This window comes from Bos grunniens, chromosome 4, assembly GCF_055505025.1.
Source record: "Bos grunniens cultivar Pamir isolate PY7600 chromosome 4, Bosgru_T2T1.0, whole genome shotgun sequence".
Lineage (NCBI taxonomy): Eukaryota > Metazoa > Chordata > Mammalia > Artiodactyla > Bovidae > Bos > Bos grunniens.
The window spans coordinates 87,804,457-87,825,954 of NC_141168.1; the positions used below are offsets into that span (position 1 = coordinate 87,804,457).

Sequence of the window (21,498 nt, forward strand, 5' to 3'; positions counted from 1 at the left end):
TCTCCGTCTCCTGGTTTCATTTTCTGGCAACTTCTGTCCCTTTTTTCCATTCCCCAGTGTGCAGAAACCATCCCAGTGTTCATCAGCTGATACCGGGGTAATCCAGGTGTGCGGGATGACACTGGTAGACCTCACCTAATGCTGTGATGCTTTTAGGCACCACTCACGTCTTTCACAATAACTGGCGTTCTCTCCATGCTAATTGCGTGCCAGGCACAGACGCAAGTGTTTTTATAACTGTTACAGTTCTTTTTCTTGGCCATGGTACGAGGCATACGGGATCTTAGTTCCCCAATCAGGGATTGAACCCATGCCCTTGGCAATGAAAGCATGGAGTCTTAACTGCTGGACCGCAGGGAAGTCCCACTGTGTTACAGTTCTTATCTCCATTTTGCCAGTTAGAAAACTGGGACTTGGAAAGGTGAAGTCAGCCTGTATAGCAGTTAAGAACTGGGATTTGAGCCAAAACAGTAAGCACACTCTTCACCATGACATTCTACCAGGGTGGCCGTAGTTGGATGCTGACCATCAGCTCTGCTTTTAAGGAGGGCAAGATTGCCAGATGACTGAAAGGCAGGGCGGGTGGTCTGCTGGGAACAGTGCATGGATGAGAAAGTGGCATGTGTGCAGCTTTCTTGTTGCTTTTCAGGTACGCCTACTATTACTGTGGAATTGGTGCTGGCGTGCTTATTGCCGCTTACATCCAGGTCTCGTTCTGGTGTCTGGCCGCTGGAAGACAAGTACACAGAATCAGAAAACAGTTTTTCATGCCATCATGCAACAGGAGATAGGCTGGTTTGACGTGCATGACGTTGGAGAACTTAACACCCGCCTCACAAATTAAGTACCTGGGTGTGTGTCGAACTCTGATGTGTGCTTCTTATTCTTTTAAAATGGAAGTGAGGTCATAAAATCTGAAAGTAATTCTGAAACTAAAGTCCTTCTGAGTCTTGATCGTGCCTCATGCGTCTTTTCGTTCCCAGAACCCTGGCAGGGCATGAAGAGGTCCCGCGTGACTGGTAGTGAATGAGGGGTTGGACTTGCCAGACCCAAGACATCTTGTGGGAGTGAGCATTAGGGCAGTGACATGATACTTGCTGGGGATGTTCCTGAGCAAAATCCTAGATGTAAACTGATTTACCCCACACTGAGACAAACAAACAAACACTCAACTAGCTTCAGGAAAAAAGTTCTGGTGTTCATAATCCTGATGTTTATTTCTAACACTGTTCTTTCAGTGACATCTCCAAAATTAATGAAGGAATTGGTGACAAAATCGGAATGTTCTTTCAGGCAATGGCAACATTCTTCACCGGTTTTATAATAGGATTTACAAAAGGTTGGAAGCTCACCCTTGTGATTCTGGCCATCAGTCCTGTTCTTGGCCTGTCAGCTAATATCTGGGCAAAGGTAGGTGTGAAGCCTATGAATCCAGGCTATTAAACTGTCTCCACACTCAAAAAACACTCCACAACTCCTCCAGTAGAAGGCTGTTTTTGTTACATTGATGACCCTGACACTGACGATGACGTTAAATCTTCTGATAAATCTTGGTGTTAAATCTGTTCACAATCAGTGGGAATAGGCAGTTGTGAGCTCACTGAGTTGTCCCCACCCAGACTCTGTGCTGTTACTGGGGGAAGGGAAAGATGGAGCTCTCCCATCTCCTTCTCTGCCTTCATGCAAAAGGCATGCTCGGCTCTCAGAGAGCTGTGTTCTCGGTAGATGGTTCCCTGTTCACAAGTAGAGCTTCAAGTTCAGTGACTAACACGTAAGTCCCACTCAGTTACCATTACTGATGTCAGTGTTTTTGTAGATTTTATTTATTTTGTTGGCAGAACAGTTTTGTCAGCATTATAAATGGCTCTGTGTTTATACATACTTAAGTCCATTGGTGTGAAGACAGTTTTTTAAAAAGAGGTTTTTTCTAGCCCCTTATGCATGTACCTCTGAGGTCTGTGGTTCCCTCTCTGTCACGAAAGCAAAGCAATGCAAATGGCCCTCCCCACCTCCGCAGGGAGGCCTTTCTCTTGAGACTGGGTGTGGTGTTCATTCTAAATTGATTTCCTGTAAGTGTAGGTGGCCATGGAGAGATTGGCCTGGTATGTAGTTTCTTAGAGAAAAAGAGAAATGAGAGACAGCACTACACATTCACATGGCAAAAGGATGTAGAATAACGGAGGGCCAAGCAAACCGAAGCCTAACACAAAACAAATCAGGCTGTATTAAGAAATTAAAAAATTTAACCCTGTGGGATGGATATTGTTTTCTGTTATAAATGGTAACTGCCATTTTTTAAAGTATTTACTGTGTCAGGCAAATACATATTTTTTCTCTTTTTTAAAAAATTTGTTGAAATGCAGTTAGTTTACAGTGTTGTGTTAATTTCTGCTGCTCAGCAAAGTAATGCAGATATACATATATATACATTATTTTTCATATTCTTTTCCATTATGGTTTATCACAGGCTATTGAATACCATTTCCTGTGCTATACAGTAGGACCTTGTTACCCAGATTCCACTTTTTTTAGGTTAAAAAATCCCAGGGAATTTCAGAGTATAAAATAACAACATATCTTAATCTCCCCCCAAATTAGTAAATGTTAGTTACACTTTTTGCAATATTTAGCTATAATATTTTCTACATGTGAACTAGAAGTTTGTAGAATATTACAGAATATTTTCCCCCTCGTTCCATCATATTATCTTCTTCTTCAAAGGCATGAAATACATGTTGTAAAGTTTAGACATTATCTCATTTAACAGAGGAAGAAATTGAAGTTCTGAGAACTCTTATTAATTTATTGTTCAGACTAACACAATGTTTGAATGGTGTTCTTGGTGGCTAAACTGCATCTCTGTTGAAATATTTGGCAAAAGCCTTTGTGTTAATTGATTTTTCTGTTTACTAGTATTTAGGCAAGTCAGGTGGCAGATTCTTCATATCAGTATTTGCTGAAAAACTGTTCTAAAATATATTGATGTTTGTTCTAGTTAAGTTAGGGGGAACAGCAGTAAGTTAATCTTTTGGTAATTAATTGTGCATTACTTCAGATACTATTTAATATTTTCTTTAAAAATTTTTTTAATATAAATTTATTTATTTTAATTGGAGGCTAATTACTTTACAATATTGTTTGGTTTTGTCATACATTGACATGAATCCGCCACGGGTGTACATGTGTTCCCTCCCCATCCTGAGCCCCCTCCCACCTCCCTCCCCATACCATCCCTCTGGGTCATCCCAGTGCACCAGCCCCGAGCTCCCTGTATCATACATTGAACCTGGACTGGCGATTCATTTCACATATGATAATATACATGTTTCAATGCCATCCTTCCAAATCATCCCACCCTCTCCCTCTCCCACAGAGTCCAAAAGACTGTTCTATACATCTGTGTGTCTTTTGCAGTCTCTCATACAGTGTTATAGTTACCATCTTTCTAAATTCCATATATATGCATTAGTATACTGTATTGGTGTTTTTCTTTCTGGCTTACCTCACTCTGTATAATAGGCTCCAGTTTCATCCACCTCATTAGAACTGATTCAAATGTATTCTTTGTAATAGCTGAGTAATATTCCATTGTGTATATGTACCGCAGCTTTCTTATCCATTCGTCTGCTGATGGACATCTAGGTTAATTGTCTGATTGTCAGTCTTACTAAAAAAGAAATGAGGCCTGGTGGAGAAAGCTGCTTTGTCCTTGTGATTCTGAGGCTCTCTTCTGTAACTCAGAGGCACCAGGGCAAGAAGGCAGACCAGGAAGAGGCTTGGCCCCAGCAAGCTTCCTACTCCAGAAAGCCTCTTTTGATCTTTGCATGCAATTCTCTAATCCCGCCCAGAGATACTGGGTCCGCTAGGGGGCAAAGGGAGGGAAAACTACCATATCCTACTCCTACTGAGGTGGTCCAACCTTAAGAACACTTTCACTCCCTCAGGTAGCAGAAGCAGAGGCCCCAGCAACTGCAGACAAACCATGCTGACGAAAGTAATACCACAAACACTCTGAATGTAAAACTGCTGCTTGGCCCATAACTCACAGAAGTAGGTTAAGAAAGTGAAAGTGAAGTCGCTCAGTCCTGTCCCATTCTTTGCGACCCCGTGGAGTGTAGCCTACCAGGCTCCTCTGTCCATGGGATTCTCCAGGCAAGGATACTGGCGTGGGTTGCCATTTCCTTCTCTAGTAGGTTAAGAATTATATGCTAAATCCCCAAAGGGTAACAGCTTGCTAAAATAAAAGACTTTAAATAGGATCCAGAGTCTCCTAACATAATAGACACCACGCCCAGAATATAGTTAAAAAAAGACCACTTGTCATACCACGAAAATCACAACTTGAATGAGAAAAAAACACTTAACTGACAAGTGCTGATACAATTCCTATGTCAGTATTGTTTGGCATGGATTTTGGAATAGTCATCAGAAAAATGCTTCACTAATCAATTACAAATTATCCTAAAACAAAAGGAAATAGAAAATATCAGCAGTGAAAAAGAAATTAAGAAAAAAGGATAGAATGGAATTAGATAACTGAAAGGTACAGCCGTAGAACAAAAGTCACGATGGAGGGGCTACTCTTGTTGAGTGGAGAGGATGGGATAGAGTCAGTGGACTGGAAATAGAACAATACAAGTTGCCCAGCACGAAACAGAAAATGAAAAGAGCCTCAGGGACCTGTGGGACAGTAATACGATATAGAACATTTGTGACCACCAGAGTCCCAAAAGAAAGGAGAGAAGTGAGGCTGAAGGAATATTGGAAGAAATAATTGCTGAGAATGTGCAAGGTTTGTGAAAGACAAACCTTCAGGTCCGAGAAGCTAAGCTAACCTCAAACAGGATAAACCCAAAGAAATCCATGCTAAAGCACATCATAGTTAAATCATTGAAAACTAAAGACAAAGAAAAAAGTTGAAATTGGCTAAAGATGAACAGCACACATTACCTACAGGGAACACCAATTTGAATGACAATATATTTCTTATCTGAAGCCATAAAGACCAGAAAGAAGTGGCAAATTATTTTTCAAGTGCTTAAAGAAAAGACCTGTCAACTGTGGATACTTGGTTAAAGTATTTTTTAGGAATGATGGGGGAGATAAAAACATTCCCAGATCATGGAATACTATAGAGGAACTTTCCATTAGCATACCTCCTATTAAAGACTGGCTAAATGAAGTTCTTCAAACAGAAGGAAAGTGATACAAGGCATATTGGAGCATCAGGAAGGGAAAAGGAACAACAGAAAGAGCAGGAATTTGGGCCTTTCTTTTCCCAGGAGATTTCTAAATCATATTTGGTGATTGAACCCAGAATTATAAGTGGTAAAATGTTGATACCAGTAGATTTTTATGTCACCTATGAATATTGTGACATGCAGAACAACTAAGATGAAATAGTGATTAAAGAAATCTATTCTGTAAGTTCTGAGCTCCTGTTCTCCAGGCACAGGCAACTTTTACTGGAAAAATTTACTGGACATTTAAAGAGGAATTGACACCAATTTTATACAATCTCCCCTATGAGAAGGAAGACTTTATCTGCTTTCCCCCAAAAGTGGGAACTCTTGCTCTGTAAAAACCATGTAAAGGAGATGAAAAAACAAGCTACAAGCTGGGAAAAAGTAACATACAAGTCACATATCTGACAAAGGATTAGTCTTTATCCAATATATAAGGAACTCTCAAAATTTGATAGTTAAAAATCACCAAAACTACTATTTAATAGAAAAACCTGTAATCAGTTTTTAAAATCCAGATACGTATTAGAATTATCTTGGAATTTTTTGAAAAATACCAATGCCCAGGTATTGCTTTTTTCCTCCAGAGTTCCAGATATGTTTCTAATAAGTAACCATGTTTCAAAACCACTGGACTGTATAATGATCTTTAATTTTATTTAGTTTGTTTCACTTTCTATTTCTTTTTCAGTGCTGGCATTTCATTTAGTTTGTGTTTTCCAATTTCTCCATCTCTCTTTTTTTTTTAATGTTCTTTCTCAAGTCTTTATCTAGCATAGTAGAAAAGCTTTTGTCTACATATATATAAACAGTATGTATAATATATATTTTTTAGAAAACTTATAAACTTTTGCCCAACTGAAAAAAAATTGATGACATTTTGATTCCACTTGTTTGACTTAGTATAAATAGAATGCTAGATTTCTAATTAAAAAATAAATATGCCACAAGCAACAGAGGTTTACCGTATAGCACAGGGAACTATACTCAATATCCTGTAATAACCTGTAATGGAAAATAATCCGAAAAATAATGTGTGTTTATGTATAACTGAATCACCTTGCTGTGCACCTGCGACACTGTAAGTCAGCTATATTCAATAATATATATATATTAAGGAAAAAAACAACCCCAAATGAACCAGTTAGGGATGGGCAGGAGAGAGAAACAAACGTCATCAGAGAGGTTATACAGGTGGCAGGTCAGCACATGAAAGGTTGTTTAACAGCATTAGTCGTCAGTGAAAAGCAAATTAAACTTCAATGAGATACCATTATACATCTACCAAAATGGCTAAAATAAAAGTGAAACCCCAAATGCTGCTGAGATGCAGAGAAACAGGGTCACTCATTATTGGTGGGAGTGTAAAATGATATTCAGCCTGAAAAAATAGTTTGCGATTTCTTATAAAACTAAACATGCAGTTACCATACAGTCCAGCAGTTGTATTGGACATTTATCTAAGAGAGACTATGTTCGTGTATTCACTCAATCTGTATTCAGGTGTTCATAGCAGCTGTATCGGTAATAGCCCCAAACTGAAACAACCCCAGACACTCTTGAACAGGTTACTGGTTGAGCAGCTGTGGTACATCCAGTGATACAAGGAAAGCAGTACTGATCACACACAGCCTGGATGAGTCTCTAGAGATTTGCACTTGGTGAAAAAGGCCAGTCCCGAAAGGTTACATACGTTATGCTGCATTTATATAATATTTTTGAAATGACAAACAGGCAGAACAGTTTAGTGGTTTTCAGGTGTTAGGGATGGTGTGGAGGGGAGAAACGAGGAGTAGGAAAGGAGGTGGCTGTGGCTACAAAAAGCAGGACTGAGGGATCCTTGTGATGGAGTTGTTCTGTATTGTGACTGTCGTCACGTGAATCTAACAGGATAACGTTGCTTGGAACTAACACACACACGAGTGCATGTAAAACTGGTAAATCCAAATAACATTGAATCAATGTTAAGTGTTAAATTTTTGGCCGGGATGATGTTCTGAAGAGATGTTGGAGATGTTGTTTGGGGAACACCAGATAAAGGGTTTATGGGATCTGACTGTCTTCCTTAGTGTCTTCTTTTGTGTCTACACTGTCTGCCTTTGTGTCTACAATTATCTCAGAGTAACAAGTTGAAAAAAATAAAGCATGTATAAATTATCCCAAACAAAATGAAATAAAACCCTACACTGAACACTAGAAAAAAGGGACAAAGATGAAGGCCAAAACATCTGTCATGGTCAAAACTATTGCTTCTGAATGTATTAGTTTGAACAATATAAAGTGGCCTGTGTTAGCTTTTAATTTAAGAGGAATAACAATTTCATGTGTCTGGCACTAGTACAATTAGGCTTTGTTAAAAAAAAATTAGCAGCTTTTGGAAGAAGGGATGAGTTAGTGAAATTTGATATTGTTTAGGTGGGTGTTTGTAATAATGGAAGTATCACCATTCTGTTATTTTATATTAGAGGAACAGTAAAGTTGACTTTTCACATCCCTGAGAGTGTTCTTGCCTGGAGAATCCCAGGGACGTGGGAGCCTGGTGGGCTGCCGTCTCTGGGGTTGCACAGAGTTGGACATGACTGAAGCGATTTAGCAGCAGCAGAGAGTATTTGAAAGTGTTTTTTTTCTTTCAATAGACATGATCTGTTAAAAAACAAAACACTTCATGAACATTCTACCGTATTCTTGCCTAAGGATATGCTTATCATTATGGAAGGTCATAGAGAAGCCAGGTTTACTGAATCAGTTGGAATGGCACTTGATAGTTCAACAATAAATTAGAATAGCATGTTTTGAAACTCCTCAGTCAAAAATAGTTCTGCTAATCTTCTGTTGTCAGCTGCTTCTGGTGTGGTTGATGGTTGAGGTTTTCAACAAGAGCAGAGAAACAGAGCTAAACTGTATTGTATGCACCTCTTGCCTTATGCAGACCTGTTTGTTCAGGGATGACAGTGATCTCCCTGGGTCAGGCCCAGCGCTGTGAGCAGTTCTGGCAGATGTGATAGGGCAGCCCTAGGCAGGTCATTTTGAGAGGTCAGGAAGGTCTAGAGCATCAGTGGGTTGTTGTTTGGGTACCAAAGAAGAAGGCGCATAGAGTACAACATCTGCACATAGAACCTGGTTAGTAAAGGCTCGTTTGCCCTCACCCACCCATTCCTACATCTGTCGTAGCTCCTTTACTTTCGCACACAGCAGAGGAAGAAATGCACTCTTAAAATCAAAACAGCTTTTAACTTTTTGTGACAAGAAGGAATAGACTGTTATTACTTATACAAATGAGTCCACAGATGCTATAAATTATTTGTTGAAAGTAAATTTCAGGTAAAAATAGTGCTCCTTTGCCCACGCCAGTTGATTCCGTTTTAATCACAGGGCCCTCTGGGATTCCACACATGTCAGTGGCTGGTTTTATTTATTTATTTATTTATTTTTTTTAATTTTATTTTTTAACTTTACAATATTGTATTGGTTTTGCCATATATCAACATGAATCCACCACATTTATACACATGTTCCCCATCCTGAATCCTCCTTCCTCCTCCCTCCCCATACCATCCCTCTGGGTTGTCCCAGTGCACCAGCCCTAAGGATCCAGTATCGTGCTTCGAACCTGGACTGGCGACTCATTTCATATATGATATTATACATGTTTCAGTGCCATTTTCCCAAATCATCCCACCCTCTCCCTCTCCCACAGAGTCCAAAAGACTGTTCTATACATCAGTGACTGGTTTTAGAGAGAGATTCACTCCAGTGGCCATTGATTCATGCTGTGAAGCCTTAAATCCTGGATATTTCACTTATTAGCAAATGACTTGACCTCTTTTTCGTTCCATTTCCTCATGTATTGAGGGGGGAAAATAATGCCTACTTCTTGGTATAATTGAGAAGAATCGGTGAAGGAGATCCTGTGTATATAAAGGACCCAGTACTGTTCCTTCCAGAGAACAGATGCTCAGGGACCAAACAGAAAAATCAAAGCGCGTCCATGAAAGAGACCTCCACGGTGGCCCAATGTCGTGCTCAGAAGCCCTGGTGGAAGGAGCTCTGCTTCCCTGCCATTGGAAACCTCCTCGAGGTCCTGTCACTGCACAGGGCTGGGTCCCCTGTGTTCTCCTGGCCTCCTACCTTGGCGTTTCTGAACCAGAGTATAATTAGCAATTGCTATGTTGAGTACACCTATTTTTTTTGATATACTGCCCCATTTTCTGTATTTATTGATGTTTAGAGTATACACTTCTTTTTAAGACGTAAAATCTCCCCCAGAGTCCCACATTTATTTATTTGTATAAGAATCCATGGAGTATAGTGAGAAAGTTGAAATTTTACTTTATTATATACCATCTCAGTCCAAAAAGAAATGGCTACAATATGTATACTAAAAAATAGGGCTTCATAACCAAAGACGAGTAGAAGATTTATATACAGTACAGTACACTATGTACCAGCAGCATTTGTGTACAAAAGGTAAAATTGTTAAAAAATTTAAATTATCTGCAATTGCATTTTTAAACAGATACTGTCTTCATTTACTGATAAAGAACTTTTGGCATATGCAAAAGCTGGAGCAGTAGCTGAAGAGTGAAGAGGTCTTAGCGGCTATTAGAACTGTGATTGCATTTGGAGGACAAAAGAAAGAACTTGAAAGGTTTGAGTCTCCTTTTTTAAGTTGGTAGAGATGTTAAATTCTGTCATCTTAAATGCCCTTCAGGTTGCTGGTGATGATTCTAAGGGTATTCTCTGATGTATATGTTTCCTTAAACAGCTTCTTGGATATATTACAGCATAGTTAATATTCTGGAAAAGTTGTGATTCTAATTGTTGTAATTCTTCTTATATCTGCTAATTCAAAGTGTTTTCTAGAGTCTCCTAGGTGGGTAGTGAGATAAAATAGTTTCTTAAGGCTGAAACATAATTAATACCTCTGATGATAATTTTTCTCCATCAAGTTAATTCTTGATTCTCTAAGAATGAGTATTTTGTGGTAGATGGATGGGGTCATTAAGTCAAAATAATGGTTACTTCTGGGGGAGGTGAGGGGTTGGTGATAAAAGTGGGGCACGTGGCAGGGGCATCTTGATTCTGACATTCTTGTATTTCATGACCTCAGCTGTGCTTACATGAGTGCTCACTGTATACTCTTTCAGCTGTACACACTGTGTTTGCAGGGTACTTTTCTCAGATGATACATTTCATACCCATAAAGATGTCCTCTGAGAGATTTGTGATGGCCGTGTACCTATCATAGTTCAGAGGAAAGCAGCATCTGTGCTCTATCTCACTTTTTGCGAAGGATTTTGCTTTTGCCTTAACATGAGTCTGACTAAAAAATGGAAAGTCTTGCTTCATTGCTTTGCAAATACCCAGTCAAATGAAGCCCCTCTTCTCTTGGAGCGTAAATTCTGGCAGGGGCAGGGGACAGATACAAACAACCACAGGTCAACAACATATCTAATGTACTAGTTGGGGTAAATATTGTTTGGGGAAGTTAAATACTCCATTAGAGTCATGGGGGGGTACTGTTTCAAGAGTGTATTCAGCAAAGTACTTTCTGAATAAATGTCTGAGTAGAGATAGAATGAAATTTTAAACTTGGCGTTCATTTCCAATTTTTCTCAATGGAGAGGTGTGTCAGAAAAAGAATCTGTTTACCAATATGGGGCAACAAATCTTATCTGATTCTGCCTAGTTATTGCGCCAAGGGGGGGAAGCATCTCTCTGTAGATATCAAAATTGCAAGCCTCACCTTCATGTGCTGCTAGAGTCTGAATTTATAATACTCTGAGCACCAGGGAGCTCTCTCTTCCTAAAGCTGAGGGTTTCACATTAAAAATGAATCCGAGTCCAGTAGTAGCACTAAGGTGTTTGGTAGAAGAAGTTTAAAAATTGCTGAAAATTCGTGAACTAAGCAGCTAAATTAAGAAATTAGAAAAAGAATAACAGAGAAAAGGAAGTATAAGAAGGATAAAGGATTAAGAGCAAAAAGATTTTAATAGAAAATAAACATAAAGAAGCAAAGTTCAGTTCAGTTCAGTCACTCAGTCGTGTCCAACTCTTTGTGACCCCATGAATCACAGCACACCAGGCCTCCCTGTCCATCACCAACTCCCGGAGTTCACTCAAACTCATATCCATTGAGTCAGTGATGCCATCCAGCCACCTCATCCTCTGTTGTCCCCTTCTCCTCCTGCCCCCAATCCCTCCCAGCATCAGAGTCTTTTCCAGTGAGTCAACTCTTCACATGAGGTGGCCAAAGTACTGGAGTTTCAGCTTTAGCATCAGTCCTTCCAAAGAACACCCAGGCCTGATCTTCTTTAGAATGGACTGGTTGGATCTCCCTGCAGTCCAAGGGACTCTCAAGAGTCTTCTCCAACACCACAGTTCAAAAGCATCAAATCTTCGGCGCTCAGCCTTCTTCACAGTCCAACTCTCACATCTATACATGACCACTGGAGAAACCATAGCCTTGACTAGACAGACCTTTGTTGGCAAAGTAATGTCTCTGCTTTTGAACATGCTATCTAGGTTGGTCATAACTTTCCTTCCAAGGACTAAGCATCTTTTAATTTCATGGCTGCAGTCACCATCTGCAGTGATTTTGGAGCCCCAAAAAATAAAGTCTAACACTGTTTCCACTGTTTCCCCATCTATTTCCCATGAAGTGATGGGACCAGATGCCATGATCTTCATTTTCTGAATGTTGAGCTTTAAGCCAACTTTTTCACTCTCCTCTTTCACTTTCATCAAGAAGCTTTTGAGTTCCTCTTTACTTTCTGCCATAAGGGTGGTGTCATCTGCATATCTGAGGTTATTGATATTTCTCCTGGCAATCTTGATTCCAGCTTGTGCTTCTTCCAGTCCAGTGTTTCTCATAATGTACTCTGCATATAAGTTAAATAAGCAGGGTGACAATATACAGCCTTGACATACTCCTTTTCCTATTTGGAACCAGTCTGTTGTTCCATGTCCAGTTCTAACTGTTGCTTCCTGACCTGCATACAAGTTTCTCAAGAGGCAGGTCAGGTGGTCTGGTATTCCCATCTCTTGAAGAATTTTCCACAGTTTATTGTGATCCACACAGTCAAAGGCTTTGGCATAGTCAGTAAAGCAGAAATAGATGTTTTTCTGGAACTCTCTTGCTTTTTAAGTGATCCAGCAGATGTTGGCAATTTGATCTCTGGTTCCTCTGCCTTTTCTAAAACCAGCTTGAACATCTGAAAGTTCATGGTTCACATACTGCTGAAGCCTGGCTTGGAGAATTTTGAGCATTACTTTACTAGCGTGTGAGATGAGTGTAATTGTGCGGTAGTTTGAGCATTCTTTGGCATTGCCTTTCTTTGGGATTGGAATGAAAACTGACCATTTCCAGTCCTGTGGCCACTCCTGAGTTTTCCAAATTTGCTGGCATATTGAGTGCAGCACTTTCACAGCATCATCTTTCAGTATTTGAAATAGCTCAATTGGAATTCCATCACCTCCACTAGCTTTGTTCGTAGTGATGCTTTGTAGGGCCCACTTGACTTCACATTCCAGGATGTCTGGCTCTAGGTCAGTGATCACACCATCGTGATTATCTTGGTCGTGAAGATCTTTTTTGTACAGTTCTTCTGTGTATTCTTGCCACCTCTTCTTAATATCTTCTGCTTCTGTTAGGTCCATACCATTTCTGTCCTTTATCGAAAGAAGCAAAGGGTTGACAAAGAATCACAAACTAATTTTTATGAAAATATGGATAAATAATGAAGTAGTATTTTGCAGGTTTAATCAGAAACAAAATGAAAGAGAAAAGGAAAAACATTGCTACAGATTTTTAAAATATTACTTTAAGAATTACAGTTTTATACCAGTAATTAAAAATCCCTGATGAGATAGATGATGTCCCAGAAAAATATAGGTTAAAATTCTCACTTAAGACAAAAACTTGAGTAGAACCATAATTATTAAAGGAATTGAATCCAGTTTAAAATCTCTGTCTTTTGCCTTTCATATAGATACACACATAAACACGCAAAAACCACCAGGTCCAGATAATTTTCCAGACAGATTTTACCAAAACTTCAAGAAAGAGATAACCCCATCTTACAGAGATTGTTTGAGAGAATGAAAAAAACATATATAAAGTTGTAAGTTCATTTTATGAGGCTAGTATAACCTTGACATCATAACAAAATAGCAGGTATATGAGAAAGGAAAATTATAAGACAGTTTCATCTAAAACATAGATGCAGAAAATCTAAATTATTTGCTAAATGAATCAATGTGAAAACTATCATCAGATTAAAAAACATTTCTGAACCTGATGGCTTGATCCCATAAGTGCAAAGATGATTTAACTTAGGAAATCCATGAATATCATTAACCACACTAGTAGATTGGAAGAAAGACATTTTGTTTTGATGGATGAGGTAAAAGTATTAATTACAGATGATTCATGACAAAAACTTTCTTAATTTAATAAAGAGTATGTACCAGATACCTACAGGAAATTTTATTAAATGGTAAAATGTTAATAGCATTCCTTTAAAATAATGAAACAAATATGTCTGCTAGCACCATTTCTATTTAGGCTTGTACTGTTACAAGATAATAAAATAAGGAAAAAATAAGAGTAAGAATAATAAAAATAAAAAAGAAAAGTTATTAGGTTGGTAAACAAAAAGCAAAACTGTCATTCTGTATAGAGTATGTGATTGTCTACACAGCAACTCCAGTAACAGTGTAATAAGATCTGCAGACCAACAGTGTACGGGAAGGCCTCTGGGTACATGCTAACAGTTCAGGGGTAAAAATGGCATTCCTGTGAACAGTTAGAGAACATGTAGTGTTCTGTCAATTCTAGGATGCACATTTTTCTCTTGCAATTCATCAACTCTGAAATTGAGACAAATCCAAGCTGAATTCTTGCAGGAAGGATTTGTGTTTGCTTCTGCCACTCACTGGGGGCACTATTAACCTGAGCCCATGTACATTATATTCTTTGTCTAGGAGTTTTTGAACCACACTGGTGAAGTCATATTTTTCAGACCTGCATAAGCATTGCCTTTTATGGTTCCGGTTCCCAGGGCACATGTTTTCCCCCCGACCCTTGATCTGTTGTCAAGGTTGAGACAAGCAGGCTCTCCTGCTGTCACTTTCCATGGTGCACATGCTTATTATATTCAGGCTGTAGCCTTTTGGGTCCCTGCTGTATATGGAGTATTCTGTTAAACTCCTTTATTAATGTTGCATAGAATAACACGATTATAATACTTCTTAGATTAATGGCATCCAAAATTTGAAGAACATAATTTTAGAAGATATTATTAGCAATGAAAAACTATAATGATGTATAACCTGGGTGTAAGGAGGGAAAGGTGTCAAGTCCAATATTCAAAACTTAGATAAATCTTATTTTATTTCACTGAAAGTTTAAAGGAATTGAAAGTATTTTTAATGGAGTGATCGAAGTAATTAGATCTAAGTAATTAGATGGTGATGCAGCCTTGAAATTAAAAGACGCTTACTCCTTAGAAAGAAGATTATGACCAACCTAGACAGCATATCGGAGAAGGCGGTGGCACCCCACTCCAGTACTCTTGCCTAGAAAATCCCATGGACGGAGGAGCCTGGTAGGCTACAGTCCATGGGATCGCTAAGAGTTGGACAGGACTGAGAGACTTCACTTTCACTTTTCACTTTCATGCATTGGAGAAGGAAATGGCAACCCACTCCAGTGTTCTTGCCTGGAGAATCCCAGGTACGGGGGAGCCTGGTAGGCTACCGTCTATGGGGTCACACAGAGTCGGACACGACTGAAGTGACTTAGCATAGCATAGCATAGACAGCATATTAAAAAGCAGAGACATTACTTTGCCAACAAAGGTCCGTCTAGTCAAGGCTATGGTTTTTCCAGTAGTCATGTGTGGATGTGAGAGTTGGACTATAAAGACAGCTGAGTGCCGAAGAATTGATGCTTTTGAACTGTGGTGCTGGAGAAGACTCTTGAGAGTCCCTTGGACTGCAAGGAGATCCAACCAGTCCATCCTAAAGGAGATCAGTCCTGGGTGTTCATTGGAAGGACTGATGTTGAAGCTGAAATTCCAGTACTTTGGCCACCTGATGCGAAGAGCTGACTCATTTGAAAAGACCCTGATGCTGGGAAAGATTGAAGGCAGGAGGAGAAGGGGATGACAGAGGATGAGATGGTTGGATGGCATCACCGACTCAATGGACATGGGTTTGGGTGGACTCCGGGAGTTGGTGATGGACAGGGAGGCCTGGTGTGCTGCAGTCCATGGGGTGGCATAGAGTCGGACATGACTGAGTGAGTGAATAAGTAGATACAGATTTTTTTGTTTTATTTTTTAGAGAAGATAGTGATCAACTTTTTTTTTTTTTAGAATTTTATTTTATTTTTTAATTTTATTTTATTTTTAAACTTTACAATATTATATTGGTTTTGCCATATATCGAAATGAATCTGCCACAGGTATACACGTGTTCCCCATCCTGAACCCTCCTCCCTCCTCCCTCCCCATACCATCCCTCTGGGTCGTCCCAGTGCACCAGCCCCAAGCATCCAGTATCGTGCATTGAACCTGGTGGACTGGCGACTCATTTCATATATGATATTATACATATTTCAATGCCATTCTCCCAAATCATCCCACCCTCTCCCTCTCCCACAGAGTCCAAAAGACTGTTCTATACATCAGTGTCTCTTTTGCTGTCTCATATACAGGGCAGAAAGTGAAGAGGAACTCAAAAGCCTCTTGATGAAAGTGAAAGTGGAGAGTGAAAAAGTTGGCTTAAAGCTCAACATTCAGAAAACGAAGATCATGGCATCCGGTCCCACCACTTAATGGGAAATAGATGGGGAAACAATGGAAACAGTGTCAGACTTTATTTTTTGGGGCTCCAAAATCACTGCAGATGGTGACTGCAGCCATGAAATTAAAAGACGCTTAGTCCTTGGAAGGAAAGTTATGACCAACCTAGATAGCATGTTCAAAAGCAGAGACATTACTTTGCCAACAAAGGTCCGTCTAGTCAAGGCTATGGTTTTTCCTGTGGTCATGTATAGATGTGAGAGTTGGACTGTGAAGAAGGCTGAGTGCCGAAGAATTGATGCTTTTGAACTGTGGTGTTGGAGAAGACTCTTGAGAGTCCCTTGGACTGCAAGGAGATCCTACCAGTCCATTCCGAAGGAGATCAGCCCTGGGATTTCTTTGGAAGGAATGATGCTAATACTGAAACTCCAGTACTTTGGCCACCTCATGTGAAGAGTTGACTCACTGGAAAAGACTCTGATTCTGGGAGGGATTGGGGGCAGGAGGAGAAGGGGATGACAGAGGATGAGATGGCTAGATGGCATCACTGACTCGATGGACGTGGGTCTGAGTGAACTCCAGGAGTTGGTGATGGACAAGGAGGCCTGGTGTGCTGCGATTCGTGGGGTCGCAAAGAGTCGGACACGACTGAGCAACTGATCTGATCTGATCTGATCTGATACAGGGTTATTGTTACCATCTTTCTAAATTCCATATATATGTGTTAGTATACTGTATTGGTGTTTTTCTTTCTGGCTTACTTCACTCTGTATAATAGGCTCCAGTTTCATCCACCTCATTAGAACTGATTCAAATGTATTCTTTTTAATGGCTGAGTAATACTCCATTATGTATATGTACCACAGCTTTCTTATCAATTCATCTGCTGATGGACATCTAGGTTGCTTCCATGTCCTGGCTATTATAAACAGTGCTGCGATGAACATTGGAGTACATGTGTCTCTTTCAATTCTGGTTTCCTCAGTGTGTATGCCCAGCAGTGGGATTGCTGGATCATAAGGCAGTTCTATTTCCAGCTTTTTAAGGAATCTCCACACTGTTCTCCCTAGTGGCTGTACTAGTTTACATTCCCACCAACAGTGTAAGAGGGTTCCCTTTTCTCCACACCCTCTCCAGCATTTATTGCTTGTAGACTTTTGGATAGCAGCCATTCTGACCAGTGTGAAATGGTACCTCATAGTGGTTTTGATTCGCATTTCTCTGATAATGAGTGATGTTGAGCATCTTTTCATGTGTTTGTTAAGCCATCTGTATGTCTTCTTTGGAGAAATGTCTGTTTAGTTCTTAGGCCCATTTTTTGAAGGGTCATTTATTTTTCTGGAATTGAGCTGTAGGAGTTGCTTGTATATTTTTGAGATGAGTTGTTTGTCAGTTGCTTCATTTGCTATTATTTTCTCCCATTGTGAAGGCTGTCTTTTCACCTTGCTTATAGTTTCCTTTGTTGAGCAGAAGTTTTTAAGTTTAATTAGGTCCCATTTGTTTATTTTTGCTTTTATTTCCAATATTCTGGGAGGTGGGTCATAGAGGTGGTCATAGGTCCCCTAGAAAATTGGAAATTATTGGAAATTAGTTTTTCTTGAATATCAGGAATAGACTCGAGACTACAACCTGATGGCCTAAGGTTCTAAGGAGTGGGTTGCCATTTCCTTCTCTAATCTTTGAATAAAAAATAGAAAAATATCTTTGTTAATCAGTGCTCAGGCTAATTTCTTTATACGTTCTAGCATTATTCATATATTAAATGCTGGCATTCTTATAGAGTTTGAATTCTGGTATTAAGCTAATTCAATTAAGCAGTGTTTTTTTTTTTTTAAGTAGATACAAATAAGTAACCAGGTCTTCAAAAATTATGATAAATTTTGAAAAACCAAAGTAGCCCTCACTGGTTTTTTTTTTTAACATCAAAAAGCTTAAAAATCAATTATCTGTTAAACAAAATGAAAATTTAGAAATGTTTTCTCAAAATATGAATATAATTATGTTGAACCCTCCAGAATATGACAGAAATACTTTTCTGAATTTTATTTAATTTTAATTTTCTTATGCATTAGGTGATGTTGTTTGGTATTCGTATCAGAATTTCCTTGAAAAGCTGTTTTTATTAACTATTCTTATAATGATTATTCAAAAAGTAAATGTAAAAGTGTTTTGAACAGTTAAAAACCTAAGAAAAGGAAGTTTCAGGTCATAATCATATTCCTCAGTTTAAGTTTTCAGATAATTCCTAATGCTTCATCAGTTTGTATTTAGAACACTACACTTACCTTCCCTGTTGATGCGAACCTTGTAAAAGAATTAGCACAGTTCCTCAGGCAGTGAGTTGTAGGAAGTCTGTATGTCTTGGACATCTTGATATGCTGCTTTATCTTTGCCTTTTTTGCCCTCATATGATCCCTGGTCAAAATAATAAGGTGGAAAAAAAGAGAAGGGAGGGAGGGAGGAGAGTAGGAAGGAAGAAAAAAATCATCAGAGACATGAGTTAAATCATGAATTGTTTAAATGTGTTTTGAAGGAATCAAAGAATGTGCTGATGAGGGTGAGCAGGACAAGTTTACTTCAACCATGGTGGTCAAGGAAGGCACGCGTGTTTGATATTCGAGGTTTCCTGGAGGCTGGTACTTGAGGGAAAAGAAAAAGCCTGCTGTAGTTGGGTAGGGACACAAGAGTCTTCCAGGTTTCCCGAGATGGCAGAGACTTTAGAATATTCTAGAAAATATCCTAAGGCTTGTGTGACTGGAGCTCTGTTGAGTGAGAGGAGATTGAGGTGAAGAGGGGCTGTTGAGGGTGTGGGGGCCAGAACATGGGGACTTGCGTGTCCTGGTTAAGGAGTCAGGATTTAACTCCAAGGGCACAGGGATGCAGTTGAGGGATTTAAACAAGGGAATGACTGACTACTTTATATTTTTAAATCGTTTCTCTGTCTATAATTGGTCCGGTGAATGGATGAAAGCCATCAAAAATTGGAACTGCTCAGAAGACTGTTGAAGTGGTCCAGGAGAAGGAGGATAAGTCCCTGGATTTGGGATTTAATTTGGAAGTAGAATTATTAAGGGGCTTCCCAGGTGACTTAGTGGTAAAGAATCCACCTGCCAATTCAGGAAACGTGAGAGACACAGATTCGATCCATGGGTCAGGAAGATCCCCTGGAGAAGGAAATGGCAGCCCATTCCAGTATTCTTGCCTGGAGAATCCGATGGACAGAGGAGCCTGGTGGGCTACAGTCCATGGCATGGCAGAAGCTTCAGACATGACTGAGTGACTAAACAACAGCAATAATAGAATTATTAAAGCTATTCTTAGACCAAATATAGTTCTTCAGTTTTCCTTCTAGTTCTTACCCTTCCCTTTGCTGCTTCCACATAGACAGGAATTAAGGTCTTTGCTCTGATTTTCTCTTCAAATTAGCAGGTATAGTAGGATCTCTCAAATTCTCTCAGAATTTAAAGTGGATTTAATTCAGTAGTATACAGTGGGGCTTCCTTGGTGGCTCAGACGGTAAAGAATTTGCTTGGAATGCAGGAGACTTGGTTTGATCCCTGGGTCGGGAAGATCCCCTGGAAAAGGGAGTAGCTATCCACACCAGTATTCTTTCCTAGAGAATCCCGTGGAGAGGAGCCTGGTGGGCTACAGTCCATGGGGTTGCAAAGAGTCAGACAGCACTGAGTGACTAACACACACACACAGCAGAAATTTTTCCTTGCTCTCATAGGTGGCTATTTGCATCATTGATAAATGTGTTCATATTACTTAAGAAAAATAGTTTTCTCTAATTGTCAGTGTTTTCTTATGTAACTTTGATCCCTTTTAGGAAATTCTACTTTACCATTTCGATACTAGAGTTTTTAATGAATTGATGATTTTAATATCTGATTTTGTACATGTGACATTTTTGTTGACAAGCTAATGAGAAAGCCTATGCAAAAGGAGTAGTGTTTGGTTCTCCTCCTTCCTTACCCCCTTCTTTTTTTCATTTATCTCTTTTGGCATCTAAGTGATTTTCTTCCTTGTTGCTTCTTCCTGTGTAAAAGTTTCCTCTGGCTGCTTGGGACACAGCATATCACAGTGATTTCTACGTTAGTCTCGGTAAGCAAGAACTGAAATAAAGGCAAAACAAAGTGTGAGTCATAAGCGTTAAAGTTCCTTAAGTGTAATCGTGTATAATTTATGCCCAGTGGTACCTTCATATCACATCAGCTCATAAAGTGGGAGACATGTATATTCAACCACTGAAGCACATTTCTCAAAAATAATTTTCTGTTCAAGGGTTATAACTGGCTAGTTGAAGATTTACATTTTTTTGGAGGCAGAAACTTTCATAATGTATTACCATTTTATCACTATAAAGTTCCGTTTAAATTTACTCTTTAGGAAGTAATCATGTAAATTTCATTGGGCCATGCCATGCTTTGGTAACTGGTTATTGGTGAGGTAGTTTTTAAATGTCATGAGGGCATGAAAGAATACGTGCTCATATCTGAGCAGGGCTTGACCTCTGCTTGTACATTCTCAAATGGAACAAATCCCCCCCAAAAATTAATATAATACTGTATAATGTTTATACCATCATGTGTTTATGGATCAAAGAACTCAAAATTTACATCCTATTAGAAATAAACTCTTTGATTTCAGCAATTATGAGCTCCTCTTTTTGCAAGGCAATGTTCTGACATCCTGTAGGGAGTTGTATTAAGAGAATAAGGACAGATTTACAGTCTGTTCTCTCTCTGATTGTTTTACCGTGGTTCTGTATCTGCAAAGATCCTTCTTTTTATTTAAATCTGATCCCCATTCACTTATCTCCATATCTCTGTTAAGCGAAACAGTCTGCTATGTACCTATCTCCTTTAATTTGAATATCAGAAATTAACCACTTCCTCAGAGTTTAAAAAGTGCTCAAATTATGTTAAGTGATTAGAATGAGAGGGAAATGTCTATCAATGGTCTCCAACATTGCTTTGGTTTTTGTTTGCTTCCTTGGTTTTGCCCTCTTTTGTGTAATCCCCTGTATTTGCTGTAAGAATTATTCATGGGTGCTTCTCTGGTGGCTCATATGGTAAAGAATCTGCCTGCAATACAGGGGACCTGAGTTCGATTCTTGGGTCAGGAAGATCCCCTGGAGGAGGGCACAGCAACCCACTCCAGTATTCTTGCCTGGGAAACCCCATGGACAGAGGAGCTTGGTGGGCTACAATCCTTAGGGTTGCAAAGAGTCAGACACGACTTAGCACAGGACACAGTTTATTTACATGTAAAAAGTCTTAGATGGCAATTCAGAGCACTCAGATTGCTCCTACGCATGGGTTTTTATCATTTGGTCCTTCCAGCAGGCCCAGAAGGAGGCAGGGCAGGGCAGGGAGCAAACTGCCTTCATCCTTGATGTGCAGAGGTTTCAAGGACTTACTGGTATTGAGTACTTTATTTTTTTT

The 21,498-nt window shown here is 39.4% G+C and overlaps 1 protein-coding gene across 1 annotated transcript in view; it reads left to right on the forward strand.

Moving 5' to 3' along the window:
* LOC147374479 (ATP-dependent translocase ABCB1-like) overlaps positions 1 to 21,498 on the forward strand; it is a 102,160-nt gene that overhangs the window by 35,302 nt on the left and 45,360 nt on the right. Inside the window, 5 exon segments of the mRNA XM_086398068.1 lie at positions 650 to 759; positions 762 to 852; positions 1,239 to 1,410; positions 9,760 to 9,819; positions 9,821 to 9,891. Of these exon segments, the coding sequence (XP_086254194.1) occupies positions 650 to 759; positions 762 to 852; positions 1,239 to 1,410; positions 9,760 to 9,819; positions 9,821 to 9,891 (504 nt within the window).